Consider the following 13253-nt stretch of genomic DNA (forward strand, 5'->3'; position numbering starts at 1 on the left):
GTGAAACCTCTAAAATAGTCATGTCGGGCTATTTCTGTGATTTTGTTAGGAAAGATTTTGAGCATAAAAAAAAGTTGACCAACCAAGAATGCAAGCTTGCCCCCTGGTGGTTACTGGGAAACTGCAGGCAGGTAACTTGAAATTCATAGGGCCCATCTTCAAATGTAACTCACATATCCTAGAAACAAACATGCAAGGACCACAACAAAATTTAGATGTGTTTCCTTATATTCTGGGATGTAGATGGCTTGGTAACAATCTCAGAGACAGTACAAAGATGTTCACCTGGCTTTAGGCTTAGCATTTAAACGTTAGCAAGCCTAACATGGAGAAGTATGCACACAAGTCCATTTCAGCAATGGTTTTAGTTCCTACAGCATGTCCAACCTTTGATGCTGCAACACGATTTACTTCTCTACAAAGCCTGTGATCAAGAGCTCTGCAGCCAACCCACCTGAGTACTGGCGCTACAAAGTAACAGTTGAGGAAAGTTGTAAACACATTGTGGGCACTGCTGAGTGAAATCTGTGAGGAATGAGCCACTTTGTAGTCTGCTACTACTACGGTCATGCAGTGGAGAAGAGCTGAGCTTAACTCAAATGAAAAAATAAAACGTAGTTAACATCCTACCTGGGTAAAAAGATACCTTTATATATATAAAAAAGAACTAAATTGAGTTACCAAAAAAGTCAATTAAAAAATGTCCAAACGCCACAGAATATGGAATTGACTACAGCAGTGGTCAAGAAGGAAATCTGGGGAGCAGATGCTTCATGCAAGCGCACGTCACAAGGCACCACCTGGATGGAGATGTGGGGCTATCTTTAGACAATGGTGAGCAGTTCAGAAGGCACATATTATATAATGATTTCCACGAATAAGGAATAATAGCATTATAACTATTGCTCCACAGTGTCTGATAGCCACCTTCACCCAGGATGACTAGATGTTCTCATTTTTCCTGGAAAAAAATTCATTGCAAGACCGACCCTTTTCTCACAGGAGTCTTGGTTTGAATGATAAACTTTATGGCTACATTACTAAGTCCTAAGTGGCTACTAAGACGTATCAATGTGAATTCCTTTGTTTCCCCATTTTCTCTGTGTTATAGCTCTGCCTGATCCATGCTGGTTGAGCCTTCCCAATGGACACCATCAATATATTCCATAAAGAGAACAAAGCATTTAAAAGGAAGCTGCTTTGAAAAATCTAGAAACTTCTGATTAGTTTAAGCTGGGATGTACTTTACAGCAGTAATTTTGAATTTTGAAATATCTCGGGAATTTTGAAAATTCGTCAATAAACACAGTATTTAAAAATGAACTTTATTACCTGAAGAAAAAATCATCCAGGTGGATCATATCTAATCCTCTCCAAGCAATGATCACAAGTCATTATTACTGTGATGCAGATGGTTTGTGGAAACATAGGTCAAGAGGTCAGAACTTTGCCTGGTTGCTTAGGTGGCCTGAAGAGGCACCTTAGTAAACTAAATGCAACTGAACAAGTTTTACCAAAACAAAGAATAGAGCACATATAAAAACCCAACTCTCGCATGTTTGTTCTGGGCCTCCATACTCAGACTCCTAATTTGAATGGCTTTGGCACCTGTCTTTATCTTGTTAAAAAGAATCAAGATGACGGCACAGCTGTTTGGAGCTTTCCTCAGTAACGTTACCTTTGGAGATTGAAGCGTGGATTTTGAAACCCAGTGTCTCCTCTAGTTGGTTGTAGTCAGACTCTACAGAAGACGCGTGAAGTGTCTCTACTAAGAAAGGCATTTTCCCCCAGGCCTGATCATAGAAAATGGTGTGGTTCCATGTATAGGGGACACTGATGCCATCGATGGTGAACAGCCGGGTTGAGTAGGCGTAGATCTGCCCAGGTCCAGTTTGAATGTAGTCCTCTGTGTAATCCTAAGGAAAAGGATTTGAGGGTCAACAGTGCGCCTGGCGTTTTTCACAGTGTACTTGAGGTATGATGTGGGGCGGGGAGGGGGGCTTAGAGATCAACAATGGAGTTCTCCGTAAGACTGTAACTACACAGTAGTGTTCTGGACACAACTCTTAGGCCGATCCTCATCATTAGAATCAGGTGTATAATTTATTGTCATAATTTGTAATTTAATGAGATACTGAGGTTGTGGGCCATGAGTTGAGCAAGCTGTAGGAGGGCTATTTTCATCACTCGAAGTTCTCAAAGTATTGCTTTCATTTCATTCAAGTTAAAAAAATAATTTTGAAGTGAAAATATAATTACATCATTCTCCCTTCCATTTCCTTTCTCCCCCCTTAATGGATGGTGCACAAAAGCGTATTGTAGGAATCACTATTCTGTTTTTTCAGAGGAAAATTTAACAAGTGGCTTAAATCAGCACAGCAGCAGTTCTGGCTGTAGTACACCAGGTAATAAAACTCCTCAGAGAACTTTAAAAGCTGAGCCCTGGAGATTCTTAAGTAAAGACCAGATGGTTATTTATGACCTTGTGGGAGTAGTAATTTATCTCTGGAGCAAACAGTAAGAACCTTAGATTTTTTCAGCTCTGTCTACAGGGATTTTGCTCATCCTCCTCACTGTCACATGACTAACCATGAAGCTCTTGTAATACGTTACCTTCACACTGACTTCAGCAGGTGAGTGGAGCTGCAGGACATGGCCACTCACAATGACGTCAAGCAGCAATGCGCCGTCGGAATCTAAGCCCCGAGCCACATGTGTCATCCTCAAGACCTCTCCTGGGAACGACATTGCATTCATTTCCTCAGCGATGATAATAAGCCATTATTACTGCTATGCATATGATTTATGGAAGGATAGATCAAGAAGATTGATCTAATATAATGCTATTTCTTTCTTTTTTTCTTTTTTTTTTCGGAGCTGGGGACCGAACCCAGGGCCTTGCGGTTGCTAGGCAAGTGCTCTACCACTGAGCCAAATCCCCAACCCCCATATAATGCTATTTCAAATGTGAATAAATATGTCAGAGAAAGATTCCCAGTTAAGAAAAGGCAGGCTTATTGAACTGTCTTCCCAAAGTCTTTCTATGTGGCCATAGGAAGAATGGAAGTATAGCATTTGATTAGGCAGAAGACCCCGTATTTTAGAATCTCAAGGAATAATTAAGTATTTCTACAAAATCACTGCTCGTGAGATGGGCCAGGCAACTTCACCAGGGACCGGCGATACCCACAGACTTAGCTACGGGGTTTTGTTTCTGCCTGAGCTTCAGCGATATTGAAAGGGCATCTTCGTACATGGATAGATAGCAAGAGGCCCACTTGCTTTCTGTGCTGATGAAATGGTGGTTAAGGAGACACCCTCCCTCATCATTCTTCACCAAAGGTCAAAGGTCAATTGTACCAAGGCTGGCTCATCCCAAGGAGGCTGAAATGGAGCTTTGTAAGCACTTTTGTGGGCACTGGAAGGGCCCCAAAGAGGGAACGCCCAATGATTAGGACAGAAGAAGAGTGGAAAGCGTTAGTGTGGTCAGCATTGCTCTATTCTGTTAGACAATCACCGTAAAACAAATGGGTTGATTCACGGTTAAAGACAAAGCTTTAATTAATAACAAGAATGACTTATCTTCCTTCCTTATTCATGCTTTAAATGCTCTCTAAGGTTTAAAGAAAGGAAGGCACGGAAAAGAAGAGAAAAGAGTCTTTGGGCATAAATACTACCGTTCTGCTTGAGGACACATGGTTTCTTACAAACCTTGTGCTAGCATTCACTGACAGGAAAATATAAAACTGTTTTCCATTATGTGTGTAAGAGTACACCAAATACTTGTAATAACTTTCCATGAAAGCATGCACTGTATTTTTCTTAGTCACCAAGCTGTATAGCAATCTATCTATAGCTGTGTCTGTGGGTCTGTCTTTCTGTCTGACTTCTCTGTCTATATGTCTGTAACTCTATGTATCTAGTAGAATATTACGTTCATCTGACACTAACCAGTTGCAAATTCCACTTGCGTCTCTCTTTTGAAGACTGCGTTAGTGAGGGTAAAGCCATTGACTGCTTCCCCTATTTCCTTTGCTGTGGTCCAGTAAATGGGATTTAGGATAGAAATGATCTTTCTCATTGCTGGACCTAGAGAAGCAAGAAAAACAGGGTGACAGAGCAAAATATTTTGTCAGTTATTGTCACAGTATATTATTCACAAGGGTGAGCGCTAATTAAGTAATTGCAAAATTAATAAATCTCTTTGTATCTTTTTTACTAGCATATATTAGCTATTAAAATGACTGCATTTCACCATAACATTGGCATACATGCACTGATGTACTTGGATGCTCTCCCCAACAGTTTCTCTTTGGGATAAGGATGAACATGTATCCCATCACATGTATTACATTATATTATCAATGGCTTGAGACTTCATCTTTTAGAATCATTAGGTGAAAATAATAAGACAGAGAATAAAATATGTCTTAAAAAAGACGTTTATGAAGGCTGGTGAGTTGGCTCAGTGGACTGAGGTGTTTGCTGCCAAGTTGATGAGCCGAGTTAAATTTCTGGGATCCACGTTGTGGGAGGAGAGAACTGATTCCCATAAGATGTCCTCTGATCTCCATGTACACACGCGAATGCACACACATGAATAACAAATACTCATTAATTAAATGTAATAACTGTTTATTAAAATTTTCATAAACACGGTGACTCACCCAGACTGCGAGGCACATTGGTAATCGTGGCCTGTATTATTCTTGTATCAGAGTTAGGGCTATCTGTTATTGTGGCATTAAGGAAAGCGATTCCAAACTCAATATCATTAATATTCCCAATAACACTCCCTCTGGCTCGCTGCGGTCCACCTATTGGGGGGAAGAAAATATAAACCCTGGATAAGGCAGCAATTCCATCAACATTACTTGAAGGGAAAGGAAAGCCAATAAGCAGAGATGCTACAAATCTTTTCGCAGCCATCAAAAGAGTCCTATGGCATCCAAGTTCGAAAGTGAAATTAATAGGCTTTTAAAACATTCCACTTTTACATGACACCCATCATCCCCATAAATCTAGTATCCTTCCAATCTGTACACATCTTAGTACTGTTTCATAAGCCAAAGAATACAGTATGTCCATTCGCACAGCCCAAATAAAGCATGTGTTTGTTGGTGGTGATGACCATGACTACAGTGAATTTACGAAGTCATGTGTGGCAGTAAATACTTCATATGCATTAACTCTTTTGACCCTGCCAACAGTACTAGGCGGTAGCTTCCAACAGGCAGATTTCAGACTGGGCAGACAAAGTTCAGAGGAATAATGTAACTTTACCATCATCACAGGGAGAGAGAGAGAGAGAGAGGGGGGGGGGACTGAAACATGCTATCTTCTTGGCTTTAAAACATGTTTTAGAGTAGGGACTTATTTTTCCACTTAAATTGCTAACTTACAATTGTGTATATTTAATGTGGATAACGTGTTGTTTTAAAAATACATATACATTAAGGGAAAGGCAAAAATAGCCAGTTAGCCTACCTGTCACCTCCTTGCCTACTGTTTTTGTAGGGACAATACTTAGAACCTATTCTGTTATCACTGAAGAATGATGTACAGTTATGGGGAAATACAACACGGAAGTAGACACAGAAGAACAGAGGTCACTGGGGACCAAGGGTGAGGGCAGAGGCTTGGGGGCATGCTGGTCAGGGCTTAGAACTTAGAGAAGAGGAATACAATTAAGCATATCTACTGTAGAACTGGTCATTACTGTTAATACAAACCTGTGTTCTCTAATCTACTGTTTCCATCTATAAAGCAGGGAAAGATCTCAACCAACAAAATTTAATTTGGTCCTTGTTACAGATCATTGCCAGCATAAATGTGATATACTGTCCAGTCTAAGTCAGTGTGTGCGTGCATGTATGTATGTATGTATGTATGTATGTATGTATGTATGTATTACTTCCTTTGGAGGTGGGGGAGTCTTAGCAGTTTTGAGTTATAGCTAGAGCATTCTTTATTAGATGTATCTATCAGATAATAATTGTGAAAAAATTGATAGCTATATTACAATTTTGACGGCATTGTAAAATTCATACCAAAGCAATCTGATTAAAGGGCAAATATGAAAAGTTCCTCTTTCCTCAGTCCTAAGCAGGGGAAAGAGAGACCTGCTAGGCAGGGTTGCTATTTTCAATTTTCTGGATGGTTACTGACAAGCATGGCTTCTATTTTAACTGAGGCGCTTGAGTCCCATCACAGAAATAGATGTTTCCTCCATCTGGCTACCTGGTTGGGTTCCTGAAAGTCTTGTCTGACTCTGGGAAGCAAGCTGCCCATCTATCTGGACTACAAAACCCATTATCTGAGGCCAGAACTGTTATCTGCTCCAGGAAGGCATCTCAAAACCTCCGTGACCCTTTGTGCATAGGCGTGCTGACTGAGCAGCTGAGGAGTAGACACCCAGCCTTTCCATTTGTCTAGTTCTACGTAAAACACTCAACTTAAATCAGTCTCACCCTGTCAGGTGGGGCCTTTTCCATTTTCAGGGACATTTTATTTCTTAAGAAAACATAGAGCTTTATAAAGGCCAATAGTCTTCCCATGTCAACAATATGGAACTGTCAATGTTGGCCTCGCTAAAATCTTTAGAAGTATGTCCTCTGACACAAGGAAGCCCCAAAGGAGCAAACAGAGCCAAAACCTAGCTGTCAACACTCTTAAAGGGGGGGGGAGCACATTTTAAAAATGATAATTCCAGAGTTGTTTTATTTATTGTGGGCTCCAAATGATACCTTCATTCTAATTTGCATGAAGCCTCTCGATTTGTGCTAGCAATGGTCTTGCCCGAGCACAGCTCACTTACTTACCCGGACACGCCTGCATGTTGCATCTGGAGACTTGGGTGGTATCTCCTGGACAGGAACGGCCACTTTTAGAGGGCACAGGATTGTCACATAAGCGCTTTCGAGTCCTTTCACCTCCCCCGCAAGAGACAGAACAATGGCTCCAACTATGCCATGTTCCCCAGCTTCCATCCACTGTGAACAAGAATGGAATGTTCTGGATTAATGAGTCAGTTTTACAATCTCTGCCGAGGATACTCCTGATGGGCAAGCGGCAGGGTGCCAGCAAGGATCACTAAGTGGAGAGGTTCACTCATCCCATGGACAGAAAGGAAGAGGCTCACCAGGACACATGTCAGTGTTGCACCTCTGGATCTGGGTATCTGGACCCGCACAGCCTCTCCCTCCATTGGACGGCCGGGGATTGTCACACGTGCGGTACCGTCGCATCTGCCCTCCACTGCAGCTCCGACTGCACATCCCCCAGCCGCTCCAAGGGCTCCAGTTGCCATGGGCTACAAAGTGAAATAATTTGACATAAAACAGAGCTTTAAAACTGAGATGTCGAAGAAACCATGACATTCGTCCCCAAGTCAAGGGGAACCCTTCAAGAAATGAACAGAAAGAAAATGAACCAGTAAATGGATATCTTTCCAAATCACCAGATGACTTAGGTGATGTTTTCAATAGAGACAGAGAACATATGCTAATAATGATGGGAATCCCTTCAACTGGTCTCATATTATACTTAAGTTATTGCATGAGCTAGAGGTGATATAAGAGATAGTTCTACTCCTGAGGAGCAGAGACTGTACCATCCAGAACACACTAACACCAGACATCACTTTGGCATGCTAATTTAAAGGCCGAAGAACAAGCAACACAGTATCATAACTTCAAGGATTGGAGGCCATAGCAAAACTTTAAGGAAGTAACATCGACTCACTGTTTCCAACACTCACTTGGACAAGGGTCACTATTGCAAAAGTCACTCTGGACACCAGTCCCTTCGCATTTGTTTCCTCCATACTGTGGCACTGGGTCAGAACAGTCCCTTGTTCTCTTCCTGGTACCTCCTCCACAGGATACAGTGCAGGTACTCCAACTGGTCCAAGTTGCCCACTTGCCATCCACTGGATTAACAGAAAATGTGCTTGGTTACTACATAAAACATATGACCAGAGCTGCTGCATGTAGAGATGGCTTACATGTTAAGTGCTAGGGGCTCTTCTAGAGGACGAGAGCATCCTCTAGTTTTGAGCATCCATGTTGGGTGGCTCACAACTGCCTGTAAATTCAGAGCCTCTGACCTCTTTTGGCTTTTACACACACACACACACACACACACACACACACACACACACACACACACACACACACACACACAAATAAATCCTAAAAAAGAAAGTATGGCCAGGTCAAACCATGGCTGTATTTGCGTCAATGACATTGTTGTGTGGGAGGTAGATGTTAATAAGTTTACTTTACGTCTCTCACCTGGACAGTGTCTCTCATTGCAGACTTGCATCTGGGTTTCTGCTCCATTGCAGTAGGCCCCACCAAATGACGGTGGCGGGCTGTTGCAAAGTCTTGTTCTTGTCTGACTGCCTTTTCCACAGCTTTTGCTGCACGAACCCCAAGGTTGCCAAGCATTCCACACACCATGGACTACAAACACCAGAGACAGTTTCAACCACAGAGCCATATTTATTTAAAAAACAAAATTATGCAAATAAATTAACTCCATAGTAAGTTAAAATTCCCACAATCTAAAATAACTAAAATTGAACCAAAAGAAATAGAACTAATGATGTTCTTCTTCTCTCATGTTTGGTTTTCAAAGGGGATTTGTGTCCAGGGATATTCAGAAGGCTTAACTAATGCCAAAATAAATGCTTACAATTATTCAAAGGAGACTATTTTATTAAAATCAAATTTAATCAAGGAACCATATGTAAACAGAACCCAAGTGTTTAAACTCTCGCTAAGCACTTGTCCACATTTGGTCCTCTAGGGATGGAAGAGGAGACCAGAAGCAGCTATGCAAGTCTGTTTAATAGATTGAGATGTGCTGTAGGGAACACAAAACTTTCAACAATGGATCTAAGATCGCAAGGGTGCATCTCTAAACATGGCCTGGCTTCCCACTTACACATGTTCTTGGATCTTTCAACAACAGGGTGATTTTCACAGGACTAAGTCTTTGAACAGTTTTCTCCATTACATAATGTTCATGAATTAGAAATTTGGAATAACACACTCACCTACTTGCTAAACAACAGAAGCAAAACTGACCAGTAGTTTCCAAGATCTGCACTGAAGGCTTCCTTTTGGTAACTAACACATTACGGCATCTGACCACAGGCCTGGGACAGCTCACGCTTCCTACCAGGTGCATGGGCTGAGAATCAGCTCTGCGCTTTCTCTTGTGCAAGAGTCAGTATCAGGCTGTATTTCCCTTAAAGAACCTTCTAGATATGGTGCCCATAGAATATGCTTCATTGGTCACTAGTTTTACCAAAATATGAACCAAAAGGGGGGGGTGTGTGACTTGGACCTTAGTATTCTCAACACAACTTATAAGAAACTGCAATATTAAAATCAACCAATGAGGTAATAATTTTAAAGAAAATATTAAAACATCTTGCATTTTCTCATAATTAATTGATCTTTGATTAAGGTGACTACTTATTCTCCTGCTTTACAGATAGAGGCAAACCTTGTCATACAAGAATTTGTTCTAAGACAATGTTGGACTAAACCTAAGAAGCCAGGCCGGAGCACTAAAACCTGGCCTAGAGTGTAATGCTTGCAGTCCTCACATTGACTGAATCGCTTCAGATGTTCTGCAGGACCCAGTGAATTTAATAGAATTACATTTCAAGGATGTGAGTCAACCAAGTCCAAACCTCTGACACCATAAGGATGCTTTATCAAAGGAGCCTAGAGTGGAGTGGTGTTTATTACGCAACGTCTGCCTGTTTCTACTCTATGCAAATGGACGTTTGAAATCCTCTTTGAAAAAGTTTGGTCTTTTTTATATTTAATTTACAAAGAAACCCTAACCAAACTGACTTTTATGACACAAGATGCAGTTGGATTGAAAATCTTCTTTCGTATAGACAGATAAACAAAAAGAAAGAAGCAAAGAGGAAAGAAAAAAAGAAAAACATGGGAGAAAGAAGAAAGACAGTGTAAACCAGAGAACACACACAATATCACAGCGTTTGGATGATTCTGAAAACCTCCCAAACAGCCACAAAGAAAACACAAGTGGAGAGGAATCGCTAAAGAGTGCAAAGCACAGTAAGTTCATTTGTCCTAATAGTGGACGCTCTGTGAAGAGCATCAGGGATGTGAGCTAGGAGTAGAGACTCTAGAAAAGAGCTGGGGTCTGAGGGGTGCTCAGTCCTATGAGCTATGCAAGAGTTTTGGTTTCTAGGTGTTAGGCTCAATACTCGGGGTTCAGGGAAACTTCCAAAACAAAATCCAGGATATTTTGAGCATCTCGGTAGATAAATGAATAGTGTATTAATAACTCCTGAATTATACTTGAGTTATTACACTACTGAATATGAGTCCTTATTGATATAAATCGATCAATAAATAATAAGCAAAAAGTTCTTGGCAATAGGAAACAATAACAGTTGTACCAGAGTCAACAGAGAAGTCAGTATTTTATGAAAAGCATAAGAGCAATGAATGCAAGATAAGCAAGTATGTGCTAGCACTGGTGGGCAAAAGACTAATAAAATTCTGATCTAGCTGTAAACTAGCCACACACACACACACACACACACACACACACACACACACACACACACACACATATACTCTAAGAGGAAATAGCAGTGCCTGCTAGTTTCTGTGGTACCCTACTGCCTCGATGGTGGGCATCTACACAAGGAAGTGACATTACCAAGCCCTCAAAGAGTAAAACAATAAGACAGTGAGCAAAACTAATAGTAAACAATTAGCTACCAAGCATGTAGGGTACACCGACATTTATTTTAATGCAATTGCAAACACCCTTTAGACTTTCATTATATAATCACATTAATAATATACCTGACAAATGGTAGACAAGTTTTCTAATTAGGTATTAATATTTTTTTCCTTTAGAATAATACCACTATATTAGATTGTTTATTTTTTTTAAGACTAAAGCAAATCTATGGCTTTTTACTTATGTTAAAGACTTCAGGGTAGTGGGTTTTCCCTGTCTGTCTGTCTGTCTGTCTCTCTGTCTGTTTTGGGGGAACATTATAGGTATGTACCACCACTCCCTGATCAGTATCATTTTTGATGAAATACAAGAGTGAAAACCAAACTTCTGGAAAGGTACCTCAAATGTATAGACAGGAATCACAGCAGCCTTGGTTCAAATCTTCAATTCTGTTTTACTAACCACTCAAACCTTAGTTAATCTATTAATTACTATATTTCCACCATTTTCTAAAAGTTTTACTCATGTACATAGTAAGATACGATACTTAACTCAGTGATTCTTTCTCTTTTTGAATATTTTCTCTCAGTTTTGTTCCTCCAATTCTCCCTTTTGAGTTTACTCACTATGTTTATCAATATTAAAATCACTCTACTTAATATTCTATTTATATTCCCTAGAATATTTCATATTCCATACAATCAAGTGCTTAGAAATCCAAGTATCTTCAAAGAAGAGTACATAATAAACTAGAGTCTAGATGAATGAATGAATGAGTTCCTGACTAGTCCTTCTCTTCTGCATGGTCTTTCCTAAAGGTCTAGTACCCCTTGATGACCTACATGAGGATGTCACTCACGCGGTCCCCAGGGTGCCCACCTCCTAGATTTAATTCAGTTCAGACAAAAACATAAGACAAAATTGAACTCAGAAATAGTTATTTCTCAGAAGCTGAAATGAATCTCAGAGAGAGGAACTTTTCCACTCTGAAGGCTGAGATTACAAGGCCAATGTGAGCCACCAGTTGCCTGCTGTCATTTTTTCCATGCATGGGAAGAATTTAATGGAGAATTAAGCCAAAGAGAATATTAGTGGAGATCCAAGATGGGCACTAGTAGAAACACTGGACAAATCCTTGCATTCAATTTTACCTGAAAGAAGAATTTTTTTCATTTATTTACGTTGAACCCTGTCACTTGAATCTGAAAGAGGCATGCGATACTAAGTAAGCAACAACAGGACTACCAAGCATTGGAATGGCTCTCATCGGCAGGGTCGATAGGTGAGATGGTAAATAACATGCTACTAGAGTGAGTAGCACACTTCTTGGTGAATATTTAACCCCTCTGAGCTCATTCCCTCCCTTGAAAATGGGTGACTAGATTGCATGTCACCTTAAGTCTCTATCATCTTTCAATATATGAGTTCCTATATTCTTAGGTTTCTGGGCATGATGTAAAATACACCAAGTCCAGAGCTGCTTTCCTGTTCTTTTAAGTGAGTTGTTTCTACTGCAATCCTGCCATCCCTTCACAAGGTTCTTTATGAAACAGAAAGACATCACAGGGAACGAACATGTTCCTGAAGATAGAAGGCATAACATCTTTTCATAATGAAGAAAAAAGGGATCTTAACGCCATGGTAGGAGTTAAAATATAAAAGCTTTGCTAGTGTCACTGGTGGGTCCTCACCTGGGCAAGGCCGAATGTTACACATGATGGTTTCCACAGCATACCCCTCACATGGCCGCCCACCATGCTGAGCCGGTGGGTTACTGCAAGTTCTCGTCCTAGTTTGGTTGCCATGCCCACAGCTTCTTGAGCATTCTTCCCAGAAACTCCATTCTGACCAGTGACCATCCACTACAGGGAGGTAAAACCATTATATTGTTAGCTAAAGTCGAATGGCAAGTAGTAACCCTGAGGCAGCCAAAGGTAGGAACATAAATTAGTATCTATTAAACACATGCCTATTCACTGAATGCAGAGACATACCTGGACACAACTTATTTTGACAGTGTCGTGCTTCTGACTCTGAGCCTTGGCATGGCCTCCCTCCATTGGCTGGAGGAGGGTTGTTACATAGCCTGCTCCTCTTTTGGATGCCTTTTCCACAGGTGACACTGCATGACCTCCAGGCAGACCACAATGAAAACCCACCATGCACTGCAAACAAAACATTGAGTGCTGTCTCAGGTTTGCAAGTGAAAGTTTCTAAGAATAATTTCACCGAAGTTACCTACTGGGTGTAGAGTTGAGTGTGATTGCTGGGGAGCAGCTATGGAAACTTTCCCTTAGGGGTAAAATTAATATCTACAAGTGAGACAATAACTTAGTCAACGAAATTCCCTCTCAGATCCTCTGCTGATTCTTGTGGTTGTGGCTATGAGAAGAATAAGAGATGAAGAAATTTATATACTGCTTACCGTATGTGTGTGTATGTCTATCAATCTATCTATCTACCATATATATTATATATACATACACACATATACATCTCTATATAATACA

General features: G+C 40.6%; 1 protein-coding gene across 1 annotated transcript in view; it reads right to left on the reverse strand.

The window, feature by feature from the left end:
- Hmcn1 (hemicentin 1) overlaps positions 1 to 13253 on the reverse strand; it is a 442192-nt gene that overhangs the window by 27606 nt on the left and 401333 nt on the right. The window contains 10 exon segments of the mRNA XM_032915428.1: positions 1679 to 1916; positions 2614 to 2735; positions 3952 to 4089; positions 4668 to 4817; positions 6822 to 6992; positions 7142 to 7312; positions 7760 to 7930; positions 8295 to 8465; positions 12435 to 12605; positions 12738 to 12908. Of these exon segments, the coding sequence (XP_032771319.1) occupies positions 1679 to 1916; positions 2614 to 2735; positions 3952 to 4089; positions 4668 to 4817; positions 6822 to 6992; positions 7142 to 7312; positions 7760 to 7930; positions 8295 to 8465; positions 12435 to 12605; positions 12738 to 12908 (1674 nt within the window).

The sequence above is a fragment of the Rattus rattus genome, chromosome 10 (assembly GCF_011064425.1).
Source record: "Rattus rattus isolate New Zealand chromosome 10, Rrattus_CSIRO_v1, whole genome shotgun sequence".
Lineage (NCBI taxonomy): Eukaryota > Metazoa > Chordata > Mammalia > Rodentia > Muridae > Rattus > Rattus rattus.